This window comes from Ammodytes marinus (assembly GCF_949987685.1).
Source record: "Ammodytes marinus genome assembly, chromosome: 3".
NCBI lineage: Eukaryota > Metazoa > Chordata > Actinopteri > Uranoscopiformes > Ammodytidae > Ammodytes > Ammodytes marinus.
This window is the reverse complement of record NC_137232.1, coordinates 2,773,090-2,787,802: the sequence shown is the minus strand read 5'-3', so window position 1 is coordinate 2,787,802 and position 14,713 is coordinate 2,773,090. Positions and strand designations below refer to the sequence as shown.

At 39.5% G+C, this 14,713-nt stretch overlaps 1 protein-coding gene across 1 annotated transcript in view; it reads left to right on the top strand.

Moving 5' to 3' along the window:
• sgsm2 (small G protein signaling modulator 2) overlaps positions 1–14,713 on the top strand; it is a gene marked incomplete at both ends in the record, with an annotated part of 206,273 nt that overhangs the window by 133,504 nt on the left and 58,056 nt on the right. Inside the window, 5 exons of the mRNA XM_080025143.1 lie at positions 468–616; positions 1,310–1,444; positions 6,966–7,090; positions 7,198–7,265; positions 11,735–11,898. Of these exons, the coding sequence (XP_079881269.1) occupies positions 468–616; positions 1,310–1,444; positions 6,966–7,090; positions 7,198–7,265; positions 11,735–11,898 (641 nt within the window). The remainder of the gene's footprint in view (positions 1–467; positions 617–1,309; positions 1,445–6,965; positions 7,091–7,197; positions 7,266–11,734; positions 11,899–14,713) is intronic.

Below are 14,713 nucleotides of genomic sequence, written 5' to 3'. Positions count from 1 at the left end.
TGTTTATGGATGTTTTTTTTGGTCCAAATTGGTGCAACAGAAGCATGCTAAGTCCTATTGCACGTTGTAAAATAATGTAAAATGTATTCCATACATTTATTGCTAAACCTTTTACACTCATTTAAAGCTGTACATACCTCAAATTCTGAAGGTCAGAAAGTATTGAGAGATGAACTCACACATTGTTGGTTTTGGTCTCTTCATTGAATGTGTTGACAGTAAGACAAATTTTGCTTTTGTAGCAATATTAATAACGGATCCCCTTTTAATTAAATAATGTTAGATATATAAATGATCTGGGTGCCATAACATTTTAACACGCCATAACACGCTTATTTTTATTTTTTTTGCAGAATTTCCATGACATTATTTTCAGATCTTTTAAAATAAGTTTAGTATAAATTCATTTTAGTAATACACATTCAGAAGGTTTAAATTGCATGTTTGTGTGTGTGCTGTGTTGTCAGTGGGGCCCTGTGCTCTGGAGTACACCAAACTGAAGACATCGGATCACTTCTGGACCGACCCGTCAGCCAACGAGCTGGTTCAGCGTCATCGTATCCACGGGGCCCACAGAGGACAGGATGCCTCAGCCGGGCGCCGGCCTGCTCTCGGGGTGAGTGTGGAGGCTGTGTTGAGTCCATAGATGGTATATAAAATGGATGTAGCATCCGGGCTGACCTCAGTTATTCCTACTGCATCCAATTCTCATGGCTTATGCTCGTCGCCATCTTGTGAGATTTTTACTCCGCCTCACTCCTCTTGCCGAAAAAGTAGATTGATATGACGTCGGTGGGAGGGAGATACGCCCATCTAGCTGACGTATACCTCCGAGGCGAAGTGAGGGACAACGGGCGGATAGCTGTCACTCAAGCTATCGCGCCTCTAATTATTCATACATTTTAACCTCGAATAGAATAAAAACTAGCCTGCTAAAAAAAAATTCACCCCCCTCTGTGTTGTCATGGAGATATGACCTAAACATACAGACTAGAATGGTTTTGTGGACCTGCCCGTAAATAGGTTTAATAAAACTGTGAAAACGGCCTGTGAAAACGGCCTGTTTAACAAGTGAGTCAACAAAAAATTGCTCACTTTTGGTACCACCCCCCTAGTGTCCACGAGAAGGTACTGCAATGTTTGTCACTTCCTCATTGGATGCTGGTAGAAATCACTGTGGTTGGGGCTTGGTTGAGTCCCTAAAGGGGTGCTGCTGGTGTATGCTGGTGTGTTCACTGACCATGTGTTTGTTGGAGAAAAAAAGTATTAGTTGTATTGAATGCTTGTTAAACTATATTTTCTTTTCCAGATCCGCAAAAGGCAGTCCAGTGTCAGCATGTCAGAGGACAGGTTTGCTGCGTCAGCCAGGGAGTATGTGGAGTCTCTGCACCAAAACTCCAGAACACACCTTCTCTACGGCAAGAACAACGTCCTGGTGCAGCCGGTACGAACACACTTTGTCACTACATTACATTCACTGTTTCTGCTCTCTCCTGCAGCACTGTGTTCTGTTAGTTTTTGAAGAGCTCAGCCCCAGTAGAGTTTTTAGAAATGGGTAAACTTAAAGAAAATAAATGATCAGGCTTTATGGAGCAAACTGTCAGTGCGTTTCCATGGCACAACTAGATTGGATTAAGACATATATCAAACTAGACACTCGAACGGACCGTGTTACTTGTCTGAGTATACATGGCCCTTCAGTAATCGGATAAATGTCCGATGCATGGCTGTCTCCACTATGCTAGTTGGCGCTGGTGGTTAAGAGCCACGTCCGGTTCCCTTCCGACAATCATTTTTATATAGGGGAGAACGGGGTAATCTGAGCCACTTTTTACATTTGCTCCCCTCTAAGGGAGCTAAAATGATTTATCACTCAAATTTACACATTTCCCATTAATTCAGGATGTTTCCTAGAAATGGGCAGTAGCAGGATTTTTTCAAGACAAAGGGCAGTGAAAACTGATCCACTTACTTTTTCCACTCTGAAACTACCATAACAACACATATTGTAACAGTAAGAATCCTGAAAGCTAGCCACACATTCCAGAACTAATGTCGGACTAGTAAAAGAATGATGGGTTTTGGTCAATTAAGCAAAGCAAATTTTCTAAACACTTGAAAGTAACTCTGAACAAAATCAAATACAACATATTACAATTCAAAAGGTTTTAATAAGATTCAAATGAAAGATAGAACAGGACACAGGACCCTTAGAGCCAGCTAGTGTCTGGGGGTCAAAGTATAGGAAAATCAGAACCAGCGAGAACAGCCTGGGACTCAGAACACAGGAGAAGACCCAACTGGATTATAACATCAGCCTGTCATACTCTACAACTAGGCCTACTCTACATTCCAGCCCTGAAGGTTACAGGGAAATATGAGAAGGTGCTCTTTCCGTGTGGTTGCCCCAGGTCGTCTTCCTGGTGTATTTCCTTGGCATGATGGCTTTTCTACAATGTGTATGACATTAAAATAAAACATATGTTATGTAATATTACATTAAAATATGTTTAAGACTAAACTTAACTTGTGCCTCATGGTGGGGGAAAGTGAGACAGTGGCTCACTTTCCCCCACAGCATTTGGCTCACTTTCCCCCACCACCACAATTTGAGAAAAAACTACCTCTCTTAGCATTTCAGGCTAATCTTCAGCATCATATGGTTTCATATGTTGGTAGTTCATCAACACGTATGATAGAAGTTTTTCTACTTGAATACATTTGCTTTGGAGAAACAGTTGATTAAGTTGACAGCAAGAAAATTTACTTTTACATGCAAAATACCTATTTTGGTGAAAAAACATGCTTACCACAGCACCATGAGGTCCTCTCTTTCAGCGCCATGGGGAAATGAGAGGGGCTTGAAAACATATATCTCACATGACCACAAATGTTTTCCATTGCCTAGATACAGGGGGTGGCTCACATTACCCGATGCCTCAGTTTCCCCCGTTCTCCCCTATATATATATATTTATATATATACATTATTTTATATATATTTATTAATATTTATATTTTTATATACTATCTATGCAATAACCCTACTATTTTTTTTACATTGTCTCCTTCCACTTCCTTGTGAAATCCTCTGCAGGGATTCTCGAGCAGGCGCAAACTCCGATATGCGATGTCCGATCCCTGTATACATGCAGAGAGAATACCGACTATGAACGAGTTATCTAGGTGTTCTTATCCGACTTCTCTTGTCCGTTATTGTGCCGATTTGTGTGCAAAGTAGATCGGATAAAGGTGTTTACATGCAGTTTAAAAGTCCTGTTGAAGTCTTATTCGTTTAGTTACCCGATTATGAGTCTGCATGTAAACACACTGACTGATCCATCAAAGACTTCCTTTGGAACGGCTCAAATTCAGACATCCATGTAGATTGGGTCAAAGCACTCATACCTAACATACATAAAAACACATTTTCACACTTACCTTTAGTCCTTTAATCTGGCTTTGTAGATAGTTTTGGTTTAATTTTTCCCTTCATACTAATACAGTGGAGTGCAATGGAATTCATTTTGTGGGGCTGAAGACCTTAAGAAATCTTATGGCAAATTGTGACCAAAGCAAGCTCCAACAGTAGAAAGTCAAATCTGGCACATGGAGGTGACACGGGTCAATCCAGCAGTGTGCACATTACGCCTCGTTTCCACGAGTAGAGCGGGTCGGGTCGGTCCAGTTATTTTGGCTTTCCATTTGCCAAAAGTTGGGTAGGGTACGGATATAAGCGAGCCTAACCGCTCTAAGCCGCTCCTATTTTCGGTACTCCTCCGTTGGGGTACCAGCCGCCTGAAAGGGTGCCGAAAAGGTGGAGCTACACGTAGGGTAGGGTCGGCGGTGGAAACACCACAGAGATTCTTAAAAGTGAGCTGTCCCGCTCTGAGACGCTCCGACCCGACCCGACCCGCTCTACTCTGTGGAAACGAGGCATAAAGACTGTGAAGACTGCGGTTCAGTAAACTGGTGTACACGTGGCAGTTGGTAATGAACTCAAAGGTTTCACAAAGCAACCAGTTACAATGAATTGAAAGTTCATCCAAAGAGAACATAATACAAATCTACACAATGATCACATAAGACAAAGATATAATAAATGACCGTTACAGCTACACTGTGTGCCCCTGGCCCCCAGATCTCCATCTTGACTGGATGTAAAGGTCTTGGCATAACTTTTCAGATGGAAACTATATTCAGATGGAACAGGTCTTTCTGTGCTGCTGTGGAGGATCAAAGGCCACTGCTGCTGCTTTGGGATGAATGCCTACACACAGACATCAGTGTACACCCACACACAAACACTCACACACACACACACACACACACACACACACACACACACACACACACACACACACACACACACACACACAGTATATTGTATGTATGGTCTTAGAAATGCTGTGCTGCCAAGTGTATTCAGCCCTTTTGACCCTGGGAATGTATAATAAACACATATTTGCCACCCACAATGCTCAGCTTTTGGCAGAGCCATGCTACTGTACACACATACGGCTGAGTGCACTCACTGCACACTATGGCCCTCATTTATCAAACTTGCGTGGAAACTGGTGCAGATTCTGGCGCAAATACCTCCCTACGCCAGGTATCGCGTGGGATTTATCAAACAGTCGTATCTCGCCAATCTCAGCGTACGCCAGGCCATTATTGATAAATGCGGCGGCTGAAAACAATCGTATCACGCCCCTATATTTTCTCAGTTTAGAGGCCTCGCCCAGAGGTTTTACGACATGGATATGCGCATTACGGCACAGAAGAGGAACTTCTCTGAAGTAGAAATTGACAGAATAACAGCGAAAGTAAAAAAAAAAAGAGTTTCATTTCGGAGCTTTACAAGCGGCATCAAAGAACGACAGTTAGGAAGGAAATAACTGCTGCGGTCAACAGCGTTGGTGTTGACAACAAACGATCTCCAGCTGAGAATTTTGCATTTTAGGTTTACATCAGTAGGCTGCTATCGCTCAAATGCTATAAAACAGCATATACAATTATATGTCGCCATTTCTTTACATAGATGAAGAAAAAGTGGTCTGACTCAAAAATCGCCACTAAAAAAAGTGTGTTGCTGCTCTCTGAAATGCAACCAACTGGAGGTGAGGGCATAAGTGGTAGAGGAGAAAAAGACGCACCAACTGTCCGATAATGGTCCCCATAAAAGAAATACAGGTCTGCAGAGATTTGAATGGATTGGCCCTTTTAGATAGCACTACTCAAAAGGCTTTTAAAAACTAAAAATAACACATTTTGCGTTTTACTGTATGACAGCATGCGCTTGGCACGAGTGGTCAGCCCGGCCGTCAGCTGCACAAGCTGACCCGGCAACGATCAGCTGTGAGAGCGCCCACCGTCCTGCTCCACCAGCAGATCGGAAAAACGTGCCGGTTAACGGTGGAAATAAATCGTTCGCTTAAGCGATCAATGACACATTAAAAGAGGAACTAACATCTAAAAAGTGCGTTAAATAAATAAAATGTTAAGCTGAATGTTGTGCCGTGTATTTTTTATCATAAAGAGCAGTGTAGGCCTACTACATATTTAATACTTAGGCTAACATTTTGAATGAATGCAGCCCCCGTGCCTCAGTGTCCCCCCAGCTGCTCCAAGACGGAGAGAACTGCCCTTACGCAGTTCCATGCAGCGCTCCTAAGTGGCCGGTGTGTGCACTATTGAATCAGTGCTCCTACTCAGTTGCACACCATAAGCTGCACATTTTTAAGTGATTAACATCTTTATTTCAGTCTGAGCAAACACTGCATTTGTATTATCTTCTAATAATTGTCCAACAAAGTCATCGGCTACCCGGCACAGCCTGCACTGCGAGTCCATGCTGTTCACAAGCTTGCGTACACGAGCTGAGAGCTGGCGTGGGATTTGAGCGTATCCTACGCTCACGTCCAAATTGATAAATGTCGAGGTTTGCGTGGAAATGTGCGTACACCCACTTTTCTGGTCTACGCAAGGTTGATAAATGAGGGCCATTGTATGCTAAATAGTACAGTTTGTGATTCTACTCTCTGCTTCTGATCATTATAATAGAGTTTCTTGCTGTATACAATGCATCACCTAGAATACACTTACAGTATTTAACAGCATCTGAGAACTTGCCTGTTAGAATACGAAAACCCAAATAAGTTTACTGTAGACAGCGATAAGAGGCCTTTTTGTCTAATAGCCTGATCTCATGGTTATTTGCTTGTTCCGCCATGAAGACGCTATTGTTATTTTGAGCTGATAAAGGTGGAGTCTGCAATTCTAGAGAATGCTTATCGTCAAAACCACTTTTTGTAAGAAATCAGTGATTATCTCCTCACGATCTGCTACCTCTCCCTAGGACGTGAGGAGATATGACTGTATGGCTATGTTTTTATTTAATTTTATTCTAACTTTAAATGTTGTTTGATTATTCATACATATGTAACAGTTAAGCCTTATATTTCAAGAAACACTGTTCAATATTTTGGGAAATGTGCTTATTTGCTTTCTTTCTGAGACCAAGATGAGAAGATTGAAATCAACCTTAATTCTATGTTCAGAAGGTGATTAGCCTAGCGTAGCATCAATTAGCTGTTCCAGGATATCGGTTCATTACAGCATGTAACTTTTCCTAAGCTTTAGAGACATTTGCAGCCATAGTTCTACATTTTGCACTGAGCCACATTAGCTAGTTGCCCCTGCTTGACTAGCATAATCACCTTTTGGCTCTAGCTCCATATTTAAGGCATAGACAAATAAAAAAAAAAAATAATAATAATTGTTGAACTATTTCTTCAAGTTTCCAGCTGGTTCCTAGCTCACAGCAGTTGTTTGGGTAATAAAATGGGTGAATCCAGGATGCATCCTCAATGCTGTGCTCTCAATCTTGTGCTCTAACCGTGACGCCTTCAAACCCCCCAAACTCCAATCCCGTCCGCACTTCTCCTCTTCTTTCTCCCATGGTAGAAGAAGGACATGGAGGTGTTGCGGGGCTACTTGTCCCTCCACCAGGCTGGGGAGAACCTGACTCTGAAGTGGACACCTAACCAGCTCATCAACGGCACGCTAGGAGACTGTGACCTGGAAAAGAGGTAGCAAATATACATATATATTTAGAGATAATATATAAATGATAACTAACTTAAACATGGCTCTTTGTTACTTCACTAATCCAAAACTAATTTCCTCTCTCTGTCAGTATCTACTGGGACTATGCACTGACTGTCCCTCTGCGCCAGATAGTCTGTATTCACTGTCACCAGCGCCGTGAGTACACTACTCCCACAACCATACCTCCTTATTAAGTCACTATGTACCCTCATATCTCACTGCACCCATCACCTTTTATCATAACCTTAACCCATTGATGACTATTGCAATCTAGGATGCATGTCCTTAATACCTGAGGGTTTTCTGAATTTTTTTTCTGAATTGTCAAGTCTACCAAAACCTTAATATCTAAGCCTGTGTAGCACATACATACATTTAAAAGTTAAGGTTCACAGGTTTTATTTAAACATGCTCCCTTAGCGCTTACAAACCAACACATTTTTCAAAAAATCGTCAAAATTAGATGGGGGAGAAAAAAAAATAATAAATAATTTAAAATATTTAAAAATAATGTGCTAAATGAGGTTATAATCCTGCTTCCTTTTAGCATGGATAGTAGTGACTGAGTGTGCAGTGGAGGGATAAAGATAGACAGATATAGGAAGGAGAAGATAGCTTTATTTTATTATTTAGTTCAGTTATCACTGGCACCATAAATCCGACTTCCCAGTACAACTGGAACGCAGACTGACTCTTGCTGTCGGGAGCCGATCAGCTGGTCCAAACGGCTGTATACCACGGAGATGAAAACGAAACTGAAACTTAAAGGCCTACTTCACCGGTTAGAATATGAAGGTGTATTGCATTCTGAGATCCTATGTAGTATAAATGTGCGAAAAAAATTGAAATCGGTTCATCCTAGCCTGAGAAAAGGCAGAAAGAGTGTTTTTTTTAACCCTATATTTCTCTTTCTCGTGACATCACAGAAAGAGAAATATAGGGTTAAAAAAAAACGTACTTTGTAAATATTACTGTGATGTCACAGTAAAATACATCACAGTAATATTTACAAAGTAAGTTTTTTTTTAACCCTATATTTCTCTTTCTGTGATGTCACGAGAAAGAGAAATATAGGGTTAAAAAAACACTCTTTCTGCCTTTTCTCAGGCTAGGATGAACCGATTTAAAAAAAAATCGCACATTTATACTACATAGGATCTCAGAATTCAATACACCTTCATATTCAAACCGGTGAAGTAGGCCTTTAACTATCGCCTGGCTGGGCTGAATTTGAGTTGGAGCAGCAAAATATAGCCTAAATTCATAAATATTGTTAATAAATAGATGCAATGTGTTGTGTGATTTTCGTCAGTAGTCTAAAGTAGACCTTGATTCTGCGCATCAAACGCCACTAACTGTTCTGTAATACACTATCGCCGACACAGCTGGCGTATTTTATTTTATTTTATTTTATTTTATTTTATTTTATTTTATTTTATTTTATTTTATTTTATTTTATTTTATTTTATTTTATTTTATTTTATTTTATTTTATTTTATTTTATTTTATTTTATTTTATTTTATTTTATTTTATTTTATTTTATTTTATTTTATTTTATTTTATTTTATTTTATTTTTATTTTATTTATTTATTTATTTATTTATTTATTTATTTATTTATTTATTTATTTATTCATTTATTTTTGTATTGACGTGATTTTCGGCAAACCACACAACTTTTGGGTGGTCACGTGGTCTTAAAAAATCAACAAAACCCACCTCATGTGTATTTGAACCAATGACGGTGCATTTTATGCTGCGCACGCCATGGAAATTAGATAAAGTAACAATGCTGCGTTACCAGGGGTGTAAAGTAGCGAATTACATTTACTCGCGTTCCTGTAATTGAGTAGTTTTTTCGTGTACTTGTAATTTTTTAAGTGATTTTTAAAAAGATCGGCCCCTCCCTCACCTAGTTTTCAGTTTAACAGTGCAGAGTAGGATGGAGACGGTGCGTGTTGCCGGGAGCTTTGAAAAACTTCCAGAAGACGACAGAAAGTCAGCCTTTGCTCGAGAAGAAAGGTAAAAGTAATAGACTAAAACAATGTGCAAGATATGTTATGCGCGGACACGCGAGTCAGATGACATGCGCGACCGTGAGAGAGAGAAAAAAAGTCATATGCGACCCAGCCGCACCTCAAAACATCACGACCAATTAGTTTACTCACTTTAAGTCGAATCCAAGTGGTCTATGTGTAACAGATCGGGTTCTGCGTTGTGTCTAGTGAGTGAGGCACACACTGGAGTCGAGTTAGGAGTGGGTTTATTCCTTTTAGAGGAGACAGAAAAACACGGGCGTCACACACAGTCCACAAAATCTCTCTCCACTCAGCTCCGAGCATCAGTGCTCACTCAAGCTTCATAAATTATTTTAGTATTATGAATACATGTGGAAGATAAATAAAAATAAAAACACAGTAATAAAAATATAATAAAAAAGTTTTTTTTACACTGCATCAATTGTCTTTTCCCTCTCACACTCATCAACTCATTTTCCGTTTTACACTATAAGAAATGTCAAAAACACATATCACGCACCTTTTAGAGGAGACAGAAAAACACGGGCGTCACACACAGTCCACAAAATCTCTCTCCACTCTACAAAATAAAGGAAACAAATGCTTAACTACACATATAAATCACACAGCTGCATTCAAAAAGTCAACACAGACAAGCAGCAATCTTTTTCCCCTGCTAAAACTCACGCAGCCGGGAAACCCCGTAGTAACTGCCGCTAGCTTAAAACTAATTCATAAAACATTAAACACAGATAAAAGTCAGCTTTTACAACAGTTTAACCAGCCCAAAGTTATCTGTACAGCGTGAATTTCTCCCGCGTGCCTAAAAGCACGTCATAAAGCAGTGTGAATTACATTATAATCATTTAGGAGCGACAAATAAAAAGTTTATAAAAAATAGGGAGAGAGATATTAACATAACTTACCAGCTCCGAGCATCAGTGCTCACTGAAGCTGGACACAGGTGCAACGCCAAAATTACTCCACAGGGAAACAAAAGGGTATGCTATGGAAAATAACAATGTGGGACCTATTTGCACAAGGAAACTATTTTGGGGAGTTCATAATGGAAAAAGGTGTTGATAAAGACCAAAAAATTAAATAAAAATAAAATTAAATTTAGCTCGGCTACATATGACCAAGCAATAAAGGAATAAAAAACACAGGAAGTTTAAAGCTCCTTGACTCTTGCCACCACAACAGTCATCAATTAAGAACACTGTAGCCTACAATGCAACTTGTTTATCCAGCCAGCTCCATGAGATATACATTAAAATATGCCCTCACATTCCTGCTAGCAAAAGACGTGCCCTATCGACAACATTTGCAATGGTTTATTTTGATTTTGACACTTATTTTATTTAATTATAAAAAATATGTTTTACTTTGGCTATTTGCATTTTCCTTGTTTTCAGTTAAATTAGGATATGTTTAAAGTCCAAAGTCATGGTTTCAAATGTTAAATAAGTGCATGTTGCAGTTCTTAAATCAATGAGTAATTGTCTAATAATTGTGATTACACAATGTCAATCAAAATAATCATGATTATGATTTTTGTCAAAATCGAGCAGCCTAACCTTGCAATGTCCATGGTTTAGATCAATTATACACAATTACAATATTAGAACTACAGCTGCAGTCTGTTTAGGTCTGTAGACCGGTTACATTCCCATTCCCCCATTAACAGACAATTTGCTCCATATTTGCTTATCTAAAGTATAATGACACAGTATACATCCATACATGTGTGGTGACATGATTTGTTTAATTTGTGCACTATAATTTGTAAGTGTTGTATTAATTAAACAAAACTAGTTTGAGATTTATATCCCCTTGTCTATATATATATAATGCCCTACACAGAAGAGACCCCTGCCCCCTCCCACTGTTAAAAAGTAACTAGTAACTTGTACTTTAATTACATTTTAAATCAGCTACTTTTTCACTTTTACTTCAGTTGATTTTTAGACTAATACTTTTACTTAAGTAAAATTTCATCCAAGTAATCATACTTTTACTTGAGTAGAATATGTTTGTACTCTTTCCACCTCTGTGCGTTACGCAGCATCAGGCAGGAGAGACAATGTGGCATCGCGCAGCAGCCGTCATCAATGGGTTAAAGGAATAGTTCCCAAACATTATTTTTAGGTTGTTGCCTCACTCTCCGGTTCAATAAATGCGAGAGAAACTATTGCTTTAACTGTGCGCACATTTTTTAAGAAGAAATGGGCAATGCCTTATTCCATTGCTAATTAGCTTAGCTGAAATACTGGTAGTTAATAGGTAGCGTTAGCCTCTCTCGGCAAACAGTCCATTTTAAACTTTACAACATCACTGTTGGGACTTGTTTATTTACAACATTATGTTGCTCTAAATTTTTTTGTAATTTTTTGCACTATGTCATTTAGAATGAAATACGTACTGGAAGGAAACAACCGTGAATGTGCTTGTCACTAGGTCAACAATATTTCATTCTAAAATGACAGTGTAGAAAATATAGAGCGCAGCATTCCAATTTCTAAATCTATTTAATTAATATATTTAATCAAAAGACAACACGATCCATCATGTCCTTTTCCTAATCTTTCTGTTTTCACCATGTTCCAGCTGATTGTGGAGGTACGCTGGTTCTAGTCAGTCAGGATGGGATCCAGCGGCCGCCCCTCCACTTCCCCCCCGGGGGTCACCTCCTGGCCTTCCTCTCCTGTCTGGAGACTGGCCTGTTACCACGTGGCCAGCTGGAGCCCCCCCTCTGGTCCCAGAAAGGCAAGGTGTGTGTCACTGTGTCAGAGCTGTACTCACATCTTAACTGAATGTAACATTTATTAGAATGCCCAGGCAGATTTCATTACAAACAAGTAGGAGCTGTGAAATGCAACATATCAAACACCTTGTAAAAAAAAAAATTCCTTTGTGTTTTTCCGTTCTGGAGAGATAAGTCACATAGGTCGCTAACAAGGGTTTGGACCCTAGAATACCATTATTAGAGGTTAACCTTTTGGGGCCCAAAACTAGCCTGGCCAGACAGGCCAGATCCTGTGAGCTTCACATACGTTTCTCTCCCTCAGTTCAGTCCGGCCCCGTCTGTTAGTTAGTGGAAGGCAGCCCTGTTTGGTTTCTTGTAGTCATCAATCTAGCCTCCAGTCACACCAGACCCTCCCGTATTTCTGTCCATTAGTGGAAGGCACCCCCTGATATTTTCATGTTGTCGTTGACGTCAAAAAGTATCGACGAATTAGCTTGTGAAATATGGCTGGTGTCACTAAACTAGATGGATGACTACACAAACCAATAAGAAGTTGACTTTCACTATAAGGCCGGAAATATAAGTCTGAGCTCAAGTTCTGATTGGCCAAGTTATTTTTGTCTTGCTCCTTCCCATGGAAATTGGAGAAAGTCTAGACCAGTGTTACTCATTGGGCGGCTCGCCAAGCTTCTTGGCGGCTCACATGGCAGTAAAAAAATACTGTGATATGTTCATGCAGTTAATACAGATATTTCATAAAACCATTAAAAACAAGCAGATCTATAACATTAAACCTGTTAAACTAACGTGGCTGCTCTCTTACAAATACTTATTAAAATAATAAGTCAACAGCGGCATTACAAGTTGGAAATACAGACTAGAAAATATATTTAAACTTGCTCAGCCCTACGCAGACTGACAGCGGGGTTGCCAGGATTTTCGGTTTTCATGCATTACAAGGGAGAACGTGCTCTTGGGTGGATTGGGCTACTGTGGGCAAAAAAAAAAAAAAAACTCACGGCCAATAAAAATATGTTATGCATACCGTCTATCACAAGCATGCTCACGAATATGGAGTATATTAAATAATTTGCAAAAAATATATCTCCTTTTATATCGCTAAATTGGAGGATACTAACAACCTGCCAACCATACGCACGGTACCCCAACAACGCTAGCTTTGATGCGATTTCAACATTTCATGCTGGCTATTTAACTGGTGTTATAAGGACTAAGATTGACTGAAAATGTATAGATTTCTAGTCATAACCAGTTGGGCACCAGGTGGACAGATACAAAGCTCCACAAACTGCAGTGTTTTGGCTAAACTGCATATTGTATGTTCACTTTGATCAGGCATGGTTCCCAATGTCTCTGAATTATTCCAGAAAAATAGTAGGCTGCTAAACAGCTCACATAGGACACAGTTGAATTAGCCTCTTAATTTTCCTCTCATAGTGCACCTGATTGATGCATTTACCTTTGAAAGGTAAAAAAAAAATTATTCCAGGGGGGTATTATATGAACACACCCATTTTGATTGATAATATGTCATTCATAATTTTTTTTTACAAATATTTGAATAAAAAGTAGGATAATCATTTATTCTTCAATAGCTTCCATGTTATGTGACCCAGTGTCTCCAAATTATTCCAGATAATAGTACACAGTCACACAGTTCTTCATTTTCCTCCAAAGGTGCACCAGATTCTGGGTTAAAAATTACCAAAAAAAAATTCCGGGGGAGCATGCCCCCGGACCTCCCTAAGGACTGGGTTCCCTATGTCTCACAAAATTCTATTGGAAACACTGGTTCATGAATTACATATTAATTAGCAGGCGTGCTTATGTATGACTGGATTTATAGCTTTTGATACTCTGCGGTAAAAATGGCTCTCCTGTTGACTTGGTCTTGTCAGTGCGGCTCTCCTGAAAAATATAGTGAATACCACTGGTCTTCTAGACTAATCGTGAGAGAGAAACATATGTGAAGCTCACAAAATCAGGCTGGGGGTTATTGCATGAAAGTGGAATGAAGGATGAAAAGGGGCTGCTTTGTCAAGCCAGGTCTAAGTTATTTTGTTAAGTGCCCGCCCACAGCTTTCATTAGTAGACTCCGAGATCGATCACAGTTTTACTGATTCAGAAATGGAAAAGACGGCCAATTTTCCCACAATGCCTTGCTAGTTGAAACCGTAAGTGAGGGGGCTGCTTTCATTGAAGCAGCTGTATTCTCTTCCAATTTACCGTATTTTCCGCACTATAAGCAGCACTGGACTATAAGCCGCAGGTGTTGTAATGTTTAATTACCATATGTAAGAGTTTGTGCACAGAGGGGATTGTCGGGAAAGAGATGGCTGCTTGAGGAAACTCCCATTTATTAACATTTCAACAAACAAGTTGCATATTTGCATAAGGTAGCCTACGTAAGTGTTACCATTTGTGCAATAGTAGCTACTAGGGATGGGCACGAGTGTTTTCGCTACATTTTTCTATTTTTAGAACGCAGCGCATCTGTCTACAGAACAACGGTTGACCGCAATAAAGCGCTCAATGCTTATGTCAAACAGTCACAGTTGCCATATGATATTAAGGAGTTTTTTCCACAAGTTTAAAACACATTTTCCTCACTGAAAGTGATTAAATAGACGGGCCACAATTTAAACCGATCGAGTAGGTCTGCGATGGGGAGAAAAAAGAGAAAAAAAGCATGGGCTGTAGTTGTAACAAAAAAAAAATTGCCTAAATCACCATTTAAAATAAGAAGGGCAGCAGATAATATAAAATGATTGTCCTACAATTTAAATACATATAAATAACTCACCAAAGCAGATAGTTGT